The sequence below is a fragment of the Notolepis coatsorum genome (genome assembly GCF_963971535.1).
Source record: "Notolepis coatsorum genome assembly, chromosome: 4".
NCBI lineage: Eukaryota > Metazoa > Chordata > Actinopteri > Aulopiformes > Paralepididae > Notolepis > Notolepis coatsorum.
This window is the reverse complement of record NC_140168.1, coordinates 10,085,245-10,098,041: the sequence shown is the minus strand read 5'-3', so window position 1 is coordinate 10,098,041 and position 12,797 is coordinate 10,085,245. Positions and strand designations below refer to the sequence as shown.

Sequence of the window (12,797 nt, the reverse complement as noted above, 5' to 3'; positions counted from 1 at the left end):
ACTGTTGTTATAATTTATTATTGTTGTTGTTCTTGTTATTGTTATGACTTAGGCGTTAGGCATTGGACATTCGATTTCTACTAGGTCCTTTTGACATGTGGCATTCTCGTAGGCAAAGTAGGTAGGCTGTACTTTATACTGACCATATAACTGGTTGATTGTATAATATACTATTATTATATACTACTACTATTAATATACTATTATACATAATATACATATTATGCTACATACGTACCCCTGGAAGAAAACGTACTAGGAATTTGCTTGGCTAGGAGAAATGGGTGCCTATGTGCTTGTGCCGAATGAATACATTTTAGTGATTCAGCAAGGCTCAATAAGGCCACATGATTTTTAGCATGATGATTATGTAATAATAATAATAATAATAATAATAATAATAATAATAATAATAATAATAATAATAATAATAATAATAATAATAATAATAATAATAATAATAATAATAATAATAATAATAATAATAATAATAATGTTATAGCACCATTCATGCAAGAATTGCAACCCAAAGTGCTTTAGACAAAAGTGATCCTGTTAACCTGCAATGAGTCTCCTGGCCATTTTAGTTTTCGTTTTTGAGGACTACATACTTTTTCTGCAAACCAAAACAACATACTTTATACTTATAGCACATGCATAAGCCTGGTCTCTTTTGAAAGATGACATTCTGAAGTTTCTGATTCCAGAAAGAAATTCACTTTTAGTGCTAACGTAATAGAGTTACATAGGTTTGAACTTGAGTTGTAAAAAAACGTTACTCAAGTTTTTCTGTAGTAGTTAGTAGTCCAGAGGTAGTATTTCCCCAGAAGGTACTATGGCTTACAAATCCAGACAGAGCCATAGCCTGAAGCCTTATGTAGTACATATCCAAATTTCATAAAGGTCCATTCAGAAATGAGTGATCAGGAGGGATTAAACTGTGTACAAAGGAAAACTCATAGACTTCAATTAATTTGGCTTCCTGTTAAATAATTTAGTTGTTCACCTAGATCCCTGATTCACACATCCCCACATGGGGTATCATTGGAAGCCACACTCATTGGCTACAACGATCCACAATCATTTTCGAGATTGGATCTAGATTGACGGAACTACTGCAGCCTGAGTCGGGAGTGGTATTTTGCGCAATACCGTGTACTTTGCACAAGCCTCAAATACCGGCATGTAACTCGAGAACCGCTGAATGGATTTTGTCGGACTTTGTCGCTATCGACAGGCAACAAATAAGCCTTCAATTCGATATATATATTGTATTACAAAATATGCACACCCGAGCCACTAGGGGTCGCCAAAGTGTCGGTTGCAAAAAGTCAGAAAAACTTCCCTGATATGGGCTGTCGCATGCTAAGAGGCTTTTAGACACAAAATATACAAAACAGACACAAATTTAGCTGAGAGAATTGACATTAAAACCTCCCGGAAAATTTGATTAGATAGATTTGTAGGGGTGTAACGATGCGATCTCGCAACGATTAATTTCGATTACGAAGCCCTCTTCCTGCACAGGTCCCACCTCCAGGGTCTGAGGCCCCGCCCACCTCCAGGGTCCGAGGCCCCGCCCACCTCCAGGGTCCGAGGCCCCGCCCACCTCCAGGGTCAGAGGCCCCGCCCACCTCCAGGGTCAGAGGCCCCGCCCACCTCCAGGGTCTGAGGCCCCACTTGTATTGGGAATGCAATGCATAAAGTGCAGACATATAGATTGAGTATAAAAGTAGACAGAATAAGAGCAATGCAATAATAATATAGACATAAATTAGCATAGAATAGAGTAAAATGGTGCAGTGCAATAAAATAGTTCTCATCTACAGTACACAGTCTGGATGCAATGAGTCCTCACGAAGGCTGCGTCCCTGATTTTCTTTTGGCTGTGGTTGGGACCTTCAATAAACCAGTAGAAGATGATCATAATGTTCTTGGGGCACATAGTTGACAAGAGAATGTAGCTTGGCCCTGTTCCATTTAGTGCTTTGTATAATAAGGAGGATAATACTGAGAACATCGCTGCATTGTTGTCTGGCAGATACCCGCCATGCTGGTTTTACTTTCCCCGCGCTCGTCACAGGTTCCTAGGTTATCCACCTGTGGTGACAGATGGGTGAGTGAGCAAGATACACATTTGAGCAGTGGAAGGAACTGTGTTCACTCGAGACTAAGAAACATTGTTATCGTGTTCCTGTTATCAGATTGTGAAATCCATTTATGGTGGGCTTGTTTGAAACAATAGCAGGCCCCGCCACAAATATGGGAGAGACTCAGAGGTCTGCAACCCCAATCCGAGCCCTACAGGGGGCGCCAAAATAGGCCAGGCTGCAGTCGGGAAGGGCCCAGTTTTTTAGACTTTGATTTCGGGTCCAGTCGGGCACAGGCGTTATTCAATTCCTACACTTAATTGGTTGATGCCGTTAAAGAAAAACGTTCTGTTCTGTTTACAACATGACCGTAGATAGTTCTGTTTACAACATGACTGTAGATTAGGGATGTTCGATTTTTTTTTTTTACCGATATCCGATATACCGATATTGTCCAACTGTTAATTTCCGATACCGATATCAACCGATACCGATATATGCAGGGTCCCCCCCCCCCCCCCTGCCCCCCAAAAAACGGAATCATTTCAGGTAATTAACATTACATATCTCTTGTCGTGGAATTAACACAACATTATGCATACTTTTGACAATAAATAAAATACGAATTTGTTCTTACTTGCTTGCCTGGGTAAATAAAGGTTACATAAATGTATATATTTTTTTAAACCGATACAGATCATTTCCGATATTACATTTTAATGCCAATATCGGACATCCCTACTGTAGATAGTTCCGTTTACAGCATGACCGTAGATATAGTTCTGTATCCTTCAGCAAAGGACATTAACTCGTCTGGATCTTCTTTCGATATATTTCTCATTCAACAAGCGACGTTCATTGGCAAAGATCCAAGTGTATATAGCATACTGTAATATATCTTCACACACTGATAAGATGAAAGGTATGCCACACATGCCTTTGCCACGAAAGGTTGCCTTGCTGCATATTTGCTTATTATTTGATATCCCTTATAGCTACAGGCATGCAGTGCTCGTGGGACGGGGGTTGCACGGCGTACCAAACTTCTTTGAGCAGGAGCACGCGCGCACGCACACAAGAATGACCCCTCGACTCTGTGCCAAGTACCCACCTGGCTACTTTGCATAACAATAGCTCAGGTCGTCAGGTGTGTTCAATTCAAATACTACAGTTGGACCATTCAACACAAATCCTGTGAATGAAACGTGTTACATTCCATTCCTAGAGGCAATTAGGCATTTGAGTTGGGGTGTTATTAGAGGAACACTTTTGTTTAGGGATGCTCGATATTGTTTTTTTTACCGATACCGATATACCAATATTGTCCAACTCTTAATTTCCGATATCAACCGATACCGATATATGCAGGGTCCCCCCCCCCCCCCCAAAATGGAATAATTTCAGGTAATTAACATTACATATCTCTTGTTGTGGAATTAACACAACATTATGCATACTTTTGACAATCAAAAAAATCTGAATTTCTTCTTACTTGCTTGCCTGGGTAAATAAAGGTTATAGAAATGTAAAAAAAAATTGAAAAAAATTGAAAAAAATTGAAAACCGATAGGGCTTACCGATATTTTCCGATATCACATTTTAATGCCGATATCGGCCGATAATATCGGACATCCCTACTTTTGTTTGTGACCTTTTCAGCTGAAAATAGTTTGAAGGCATTTTGTTGTGGCACACAGTTCCATGTCAGACTGTCACACTTTACTGTACGATGGCGCGGTGATTCAGTTTCAATTGCAATATTCTTTTTTTTAGTAGTTCTGTGTCTGCGAGAAATACTGGTGTTGTGTGTGTGTGTGTGTGTGTGTGTGTGTGTGTGTGCGCGTGTGTGTGCGTGTGTGTGAATGAGAAATATATGAACAGAAACACAATAATTTGGTGTTGTATTACTGGGTCTTGTAAACAGGTCTCAGGGTGACAGTGGCTCGGGAGGTAGAGAGCGGTCGTCTGGTAATCCGCAGGTTCCCGGTTCGATTCCCTGCTCCTCCCGGGGCAGCGTGTCAAAGTGTCCTTGAGCAAGACACTTAAAACCCCTAACTGCTCCCGATGAGCAGGTCGGCACCTGGCTATAATGGTCGCTTCTGCCGTCGACGTGTGAATGCGTGAATGAATGGGTAAAAATGTGAGGAACAGATTGTAATGCGCTTTGGAGAAAAGCTGTTATATATAAATGCACCGTTTAGGCGGCTGGGTGGCGCAGCGGAGATTGCGCTCGTCACCAATGCAAGAGACTCCGGTCTCGAGTCCGGGTGTCGGCGTTGCCTCCGGCTTGGGCCGGCCATCATACTGGCTCAATTGGCAGAGTCAGCGGGTGGGAAGTCGATGGGTGGTAATCTGGACGTTGTGGACAGCGACTCCTACAGGTCGGTTGGGGGACGCCTGCACAGCAGAGACAGGAAGTAGCGGGGGTAGTAGTGTGAGCCTCCCATGCGTTACACCTCGCCAATGAGAGTCCGCGCTGGCAGGTGAAAAGATGTGACAGGCTGCCTCCTTATGTACCGGAGGGGACACGTGATGCAAGGCTTCTATCCTCCCTACAACCGACCAGTGGGGGGCATATGCGAGCAAACGTTCAAGACAGGGGAGGGGAGAATTGGAAACACGGAGTTGGGATGGGAGAAAAAATAGAAAATAAGGAGAAAAAGTGGATAAAAAAATGCACCATTTACCATTTAGTAGGACAGTGATATCATGCTTTTCCAGTGTTTTAGAAATAATTTTGGCATTTTCTTTTTTATTATACTTTTTTTTTTTTTTTTGCATTCAAGGGGGTAGTCGACTACCAGACGACTATTGGCAAATTTCGGCCCATCAAAATCGACTATACAAATCCTTAGTCGGGGACAGGCCTACTAGAAAGACTGGTGCAGTCCGGAGAAAGAGACATGCTACTACTGAGGACTAGTGAAAGGACTACGGGTATTGCACTACCCCCCCCTGCAGGACTTATACAACAGGAGGTGCAAATCCGGAGCCTGCAGAATAATGAAGGACCCTCACCACCCCGACAACAGCCTGTTCAAGCTGCTGCGGTCGGGCAAGCGCCTCCGTGTACACGCAGCAAGAACAGAGAGATTAAGGCTCAGCTTCTTCTCCCAGGCCATCAGAACAATGAACACTGATCTCTCCACACACAAGCACACATGAACACACACACACATACACACACACACAACACAACATTCTGCACTCGCACGCACACACAAACGCACCACAGGTCACTTTAAAGGGGAACTATCTTATAAATGGCCTTTTTCAGTGTTTAGCATTGTTTCCTAGCTATGTGGACTTATATTAATATGATCTATGTCTCTAATTCTCATATTGGCGCACAAGAAAAGGACACTTTAAAGGAAGGAAAAGGACACTTTAAGAAAATAACTTGTTGTGATTGTTGCATAGTATAGTAGTTAGTAACGGCAAGTATAGCATAGGGACATAGAAGAAAAACTGCACATTATATAGGTATGTACATAGGATCCAGTGCCTTTAAGCGATTTATTAACATGTCTATTTACCATGTCTATTCTAGTTATCTTTTTATTATTATTATTATTATTATTATTATTATTACTATTACTATTGTTTTTATTGCACAATCGAAGCGGGCATGGCCAACCGCATTTCACTGTATGCCCTGGTATGTATGTGATGAATAAAACTCTTGAATCTTGAATCTAGTGAGGTGCACATACTCTCTCACCCAGTACTAGTGACGTGAGGAAGCTGGATATATGGACCACTCCCCTCAGACAGTAGAGGATACAGTACATGATCCAGCTGACAGACGTGGCCTGGATCAAGGCGAGGGCCGTCTGCAAGGCAAAGCTGCAGAAAAACACTGGCTTCCTCCCAAACCTAAAGGACAGCAATGGACAACAGTATAGGCATTAACCCGTTCACTGCCACACTACCAAAGGGTTAACCCTTTCACTGTGACAATACAGAAGGTTAACCCTTTCAGGCTTTCACTGCCACCCACGACAAAGGGTCTACCCTTTCACTACCACACGACAAAGGGTCTACCCTTTCACTACCACACTACAGACGGTTAACCGTCTGTAGTGTGGTAGTGAAAGGGTTAACCTTCTGTAGTGTGGTGGTGAACGGGTTAAGGCCTTTCATCGTCTCTGAATGACACTTCAAATAAATGTTTTGTATTATGACTTTTATATATTGCATTATAAAAACCTACTACATGGGGAATCTTCCACAATAATATATCGTAGTATGAGCCATTACTACCGTCCTCTCCAGAGTCAGACAAGAAGATAGATACCAATTTTCTCTCTGTGTGTTCAGGAGAAATATATTCAGCTGCAAGCTAGCCTAGCTTAGCACAATGAATGGAAGTGGATACGGATCACTAGCTATAGCTGTTGGTTTTTGTTGACAGTAGGACAAACTACTATTTTCCTTTTATTTCCTTTTACTATTTATACATAGAATAATATTATTGTTGTTTGATACACGCTAACAAAGTATGATATTTAGACTAGGGGGAGGGAGAAATACATTTAATAAAGTTTGGAGAGAAAAAAAATTGCTGTTTTGTTATTTTGTACTTTTACTTTTAATACTTAACACCATGCTAATTACTTTTGATACTTAAATACATTTAACGTGAGCTACTCTGAGCGACTTTTACTCAAGTGATTCTCTTACGGGTGGCTTTAATCTTTACCGGAGTCACTTTCAAGTAAGATATTTTTTACTTCCACTCGCGTATGGCTTTCGAGCACTTTATACATCACTGATCGTCGCTCTGTTTGTACCACACCCATCGTGTTTTTGAGAAGGAGAGAGAAAGTCGATCCTACGAGAGAGAGGGCCTCTGGGCAGGAATGTGGGCAGAGTTATACTATCGAGTCCACATAGCAGGGCTTACCGGTCCGAGAGCTGGCCACTGGTGAAGGATCCAATCAGAACTCCTACGAAGTATATGGAGGTGGAGAGAGGGACCTTCCATGCGTTGTCACACACCAGCGCCCACTGCAGACACACAGGACATAACCAAACTACAATTATCACACACCACCAGCTCAAGATTCAAGATTCAAGATTCAAGAGTTTTATTCATCACATACATACCAGGGCATACATATATATGTATGTGTTGTGTCTGTCCACTATGTTTGTTGACTTGTTATCTCCCCCCCCCCCCCCTTATGTAAAGCGACCTTGGGTCCTCTGAAAGGCGCTATATAAAACGAAGTATTATTATTATTATTATTATACAGTGAAATGCGGTTGGCCATGCCCGCTTCGATTGTGCAATAACACAATAGTAATAGTAATAATAATAAAAAAGATAACTAGATTAGACATGGTAAACATCCTTGGTACATGTTGGGTTTACAGTAATACATACAACCCAGAAGACAGGCCGGTTGATGAACCATCAGCCAGGCTTATGTCTTATTAATGTAGTGAAGGTATAGTGGTGTCATATGGAACTAGATCACTTCAGGAATCTTGTCATAAGGCCCTTATAGGTCTTGGGACCCCCATGGGACCCATAGGGGTCCCCAAGACCTATCAGATCAAGATACCTAAATGGATATAGGCTCAATGTAATACATTCTCCCCTTTACAGCCAATCCCAAGTTATACTATAGTCTTTCTCCGATTGTGTATAGGTATTTCTTTTCACATGTGATCTCACACATATCCCAAGGCTCTAAACTGTTTTGCGCACATTAATTTAGTTTGACAGTTATTGAGTTTGAATAATCTCCTCCTGTGATGTCATCCACCTACCCCCTCCCGTGCACCCGCTCTGGGGCACGCCCTCCCAGGCAGAACCAACAGGACCACGAATAGTTTCTTCCCCTCAGCATGTCAGACTTCTGAATCAAAACTAATCTACTTAGCCCACTGCACAGTATACCTGTGTATATAGCCCATAGCTTATGTAGACTTTATTTTAATGATTATTTAATTTTTTTTTTATTCTCACCATTGCACATTGTGCTAACCATTGCACTTTACTGTATAGTTTTATATGTGTCTTATATTGCAACTGACTGTTGATTGTCACATCCTGGTTGGACGTACACAATCTCGTTGCACTGTCTTGTACTGTGTAATGACAATACAGTGAATCTAATCTAATCAGAGGACACTGAATCCTTGTGTTGTGCTAATCCATTTTCTCGTCTACTGTACATAATTTCATTGAGCTGAAAATGAACAGAACATTCAGTGTCATCCGATGACATCATCACTGGAGGAGATATTCAAACTCACAAACTCGCAGTATATATTTTTTTATAATCTCTTTTTTACTACACGGTTCTGTATATCTGTATGTCAGTTATATTAGCAGCCTACTCACTTACTTTATTACACTTATACTTTCCAACTCCGGTTAAAATAACCCAAACTGTGTTCTGTCCACTATACTTACAGAGATGTGAATTGAAAATCGGGTTGATTTCATGCAAGCATTTTAAGAGTTCTTAAATAGACTATAGGCTGAATGAATGAATGAAAACTTTATTTAACAGATTGCAGAATGGGTACAATACGGTACGGCTAAATACACACAATTGTTAAGGGGATGCAGACCAGAGAAAGACTTTCGTCTTGTTTACATCAGGGTCCCCCATTTTCAATTCATCATAACATACATGACACACATGACATACAGGTGTACTGTTACATTTGTGATATGCAAATATACTGTTACAGATATCCTAACAGAAAATATATACATATGAATGATGGGGAGGCTAAGCTTGATCTAACCATCTATCATAAGTAAAATATAGTAGGCTATGTTTTTGTGTAACTATAAAGGCGGGCTATAATACCTCCGAAACAATAGATGAAGTGTATTTCTCAGTGCTGAAGACCCATCCGTCGAGACAGGCCTCTGTGATGTTGTCAAGTCCTCCTACTGTATCCGTCGAGTTCTCGGTCCACTTGTATCGAGTACACCTGTCTGGCCCCACCCGGCTAACGTTACCCTCCTCCTCGTGATGAAAGGGAATAATCCCCAAATATTTGGCACTGGTGGTGGTTGTGTTGTTGATCAATAGTTTGCAGTGGTGTTCAGGTATATCCAATAGAAAAACCATGGACATTTGCAGGAACCCGTTTGGAATGGCACTTGCGCTCAGCAATACACACACTGCGATCTGAAACGGACCGAATTCTCCCAAAAACGACGTGATCTCATCAAAGTCTCTCATTTTTGCAGCCGTCGTGTTTTTTTGTGTGAACACTGAACAGATAATAACAGAAAAAAGCAGCCTCAAGTGATTCCAGTCAATTAAAAACGAGTTGCACCCTCTATTCTGTCACAATCTGACGTTCCTTTATAAAGCAGGCAGACACGCTATGTCTCTTTACCAAAAGAAAATCTCACACAAACCTGACGACCACACCCGCGGTGCCTCTGTGACGTATTAGAATCTCACATAACCTGAGTGACAGTGACAACCGGAGTATTCATTTAATGGTTGGGTCTCGCCTGCGGCATCGAATGACATTGATTGATTGATTGATTGATTGATTGATTGATTGATTGATTGATTGATTGAAAACTGTATTAACAGATTGCAGAATGGGTACAATACAGTACGGCTCAATACACACACAATTGTTAAGGGGATGCAGACCAGAGAAAGACTTTCGTCTTGTTTACATCAGGGTCCCCCATTTTCAATTCATCATAACAAATTATGACATACCACAAATACAGTACAAAAAGGGTCTAAAAAAGAGAGTATATACATTTGAGGGGGAAGAAACTGTACATTGGAGGAGGTTGGGTAGGAGGGGTGAGGTTTTGATTCATTGATTCATTGAAAACTTTATTAACAGATTGCAGAATGGGTACAATACAGTACAGCTCAATATACACAATTGTTAAGGGAATGCAGACCAGAGAAAGACTTACGTCTTGTTTACATCAGGGTCCCCCATTTTCAATTCATCATAGTGGTGCGGCATAGCTCAACATATCAAACCAATTGTTCATTTTGTGATAAAAGCACCAAATTTGGCAGATGTGTTGATAGATATATTGGAAACAAAACTGGATATTGGGGCATTACAAACCTGGTGGCCGTGGCAGGCATTTTTCAAAATGGCCACCAGCGCTTAGTCAAACTTTCTTATCCCATTGGATTTGCATGCAATAATGGATATAATCTAGATCCCACTAACCCTGAGAACCAAATAAAATACTCACTCACCATTCTAAGGAAATAAAAAATAAAATAAAATAAAAAATAAAAATATTACAATATTTTTACATATACCTTTTTTTTTTTTTTACCACATGGTGGCGCTGGCGCATTATCACTGTGGCGCTGTGCCCCTATACCATTGTTTAGGGTCACCCTTGCCTTATTGCTGCTATTTCCAGCTGGACACATGATATGTCGCCCACCTTTTTCCCAGTCTGTTTACGGAGGAGATACAGGTAGGTTACATTCTTTTGTTTCTGACAAGTTGTGAATGAATACAAGATAAGATAGATTTTCGTGTTTCTTCACTGTATTGCAGATTATTGTGAGTAGCGCTGTATTTTGTGAGTTTATTCATCTGCCCTGCTAAGATGTGTGGTGACGTCTTCACAACTGCTGCGGTTGATAATATTGACCATAACCCTAGCTCAACTACCTCAAAGTAGTCCTTTCATGGCACAGGTATTTCACTCCTTCAACACCCTACATTTGCAGGTCAAGGAGTTGACCGCAGTATTGTGATTGTTGGAGGGTGTGGAAGCCAAAAGACAGTAGGCCATTTGCCAAGCTACTACACAGAAGTCCCACCAGTTGTCCGTAGCACCACAAAGGCACCTGTACCACCTAGCACTGTGGCATCTCTGAGCAGGGAAAACTCTCACCATAACATCAAGGAAGGGTACTGCTGGCTAGAAAATGTGCGGAAGAGTCTTGCAAGTGATGAAGAGAACTCTGTGAATCAGAGTGTGGACAACATGTCCTGGGCTGCATACCATGCAAGTCAACAGCTTGCTGGAAGAAAAGTAATCTGCCCAAGTGCCCTACTACCCCTGTTCCACGAGAGTGCCCACACAGTGGCAATGATCAAACACTCCATGGATGTAGTCAGAAATGCAGTTTAACATCTGAATTCTGGGCAGACACCAGTAGTAACATTTGATCAACCCCTGTATGCTATTGCCAAGCAGATTCAGTGGAAGTGGCCAGAGATGTATGCGGAAGACAAATTTGTTGTGATGTTTGGCGGCCTGCATATAGAGATGGCAGCTCTGAAGACCCTGGGTGATTGGTTGAAAAGCAGTGGCTGGGTTGAGGCACTGGTACAAGCAGAGATCACAACAGCAGGCACTGCTGACTCCTTCTTGCGTGCAGCACATGTTGCTCGCACCAGACGTGCCCACCAAGTCACAGTGGCTGCACTATATGTCCTGCAGTATCGGGCCTACAATAACCGTAATACAGATACAGAAGATGTACCTTTGGGGTTTGATGAATGGTGCTCAAGGAGGGAGGAGAGCTGCCCTCAATTCCAGTACTGGGCAACAGTCATGTCATTGGAGCTGTGTGTATTGGTCTATGTGAGATCCCTGCGGCAGTCCTCCTTCAGCATGTACCTCGATGCTCTGACAGAACTCGTCCCCTGGTTCTTCGCTCTGGACCATACCAACTATGCCCGCTGGATCCCAGTTCATCTTTGTGACATGACTGAACTACCAACAAGACATCCAGATGTTGCCAGAGAATTTAATGTTGACAATTTCACCATTCAGAAGACCAATCGGGTCTTCTCGGCAATCCCCATTGATCAAGCACATGAGCAAAATAATGCTTGCATCAAGAGTGATGGAGGGGTGGTAGGTCTTACAGACAACCCTAGTGCCCTCCGACGGTGGATGGTAGCTGGCCCTGAGGTTGCAGCGCTGATTGAGGACTTTGGAGATGCTCACCAGCTCATGGGAAGACAAGATGGGGTGCTCCACCATGATCAGACAGCAAGTGTGCAGAAAGCATTTCGAAAAGATGTCTGCTCACTCGTCAATGTAATGGAAGAACTGGGCAACCCATTCGAAGAGGAGAGTGAAGACCTGCTTGTCCTTTACAGCAAAGAGATTGCAGATCCATCTGCAGTGGAGACTGTTAAGAACGCACAGAAGATTGGCCAACACCAGTTCCAAGCATTCACAAAGGAATGTCTTGTGGAGAGAACAAAACCCATTGATGACACAATCCACCGCAACCGGTTGAAACTGTTTGTTGGCTCAATGCCAAAGACAACAAGTAAGGAGAAGCAGCAGCTGACATCAATGAAAAGTGATGTTGAGTTGTTTTCACGACTCTACATTAGCTGTCAAACAAGAGATGGAAACCTGGAAGACTTCTTCCAGCATGAGAACCAAGCATGGCCACCAGCACTCTCTGATGGAGGAAGATTACGACTTGGGACCAAGAGTGACCTTCTGAAATGCCTGGAGGACCTATCTCAGACTAAAGCCCCTGATGCTACCTGTGTAGTTCTTGATGGAGCTGCCATGATTCAGATGATGAAGCCAGCAGGTGCCAAGACATTTGATGAATATGCCCAGCAGGTTTTCATTCCATATATCTATTCTCAGCTGCGCAGTGTGTCACGTGTGGACCTTGTCTGGGATACTTACAAGGATGACTCCCTGAAAGGCACAGCAAGAGCCAAGTGTGGAAAGGGTGTAAGGAG

The 12,797-nt window shown here is 42.3% G+C and overlaps 1 protein-coding gene across 1 annotated transcript in view; it reads right to left on the bottom strand.

The window, feature by feature from the left end:
- Positions 1-12,069, bottom strand: part of LOC311226400 (organic cation/carnitine transporter 2-like) — a gene marked incomplete at both ends in the record, with an annotated part of 34,078 nt that extends 22,009 nt beyond the window's left edge. Inside the window, 4 exons of the mRNA XM_084311829.1 lie at positions 5,812-5,966; positions 6,997-7,100; positions 8,924-9,009; positions 11,952-12,069. Of these exons, the coding sequence (XP_084167955.1) occupies positions 5,812-5,966; positions 6,997-7,100; positions 8,924-9,009; positions 11,952-12,069 (463 nt within the window). The remainder of the gene's footprint in view (positions 1-5,811; positions 5,967-6,996; positions 7,101-8,923; positions 9,010-11,951) is intronic.
- Positions 12,070-12,797: the final 728 nt, after the last annotated feature.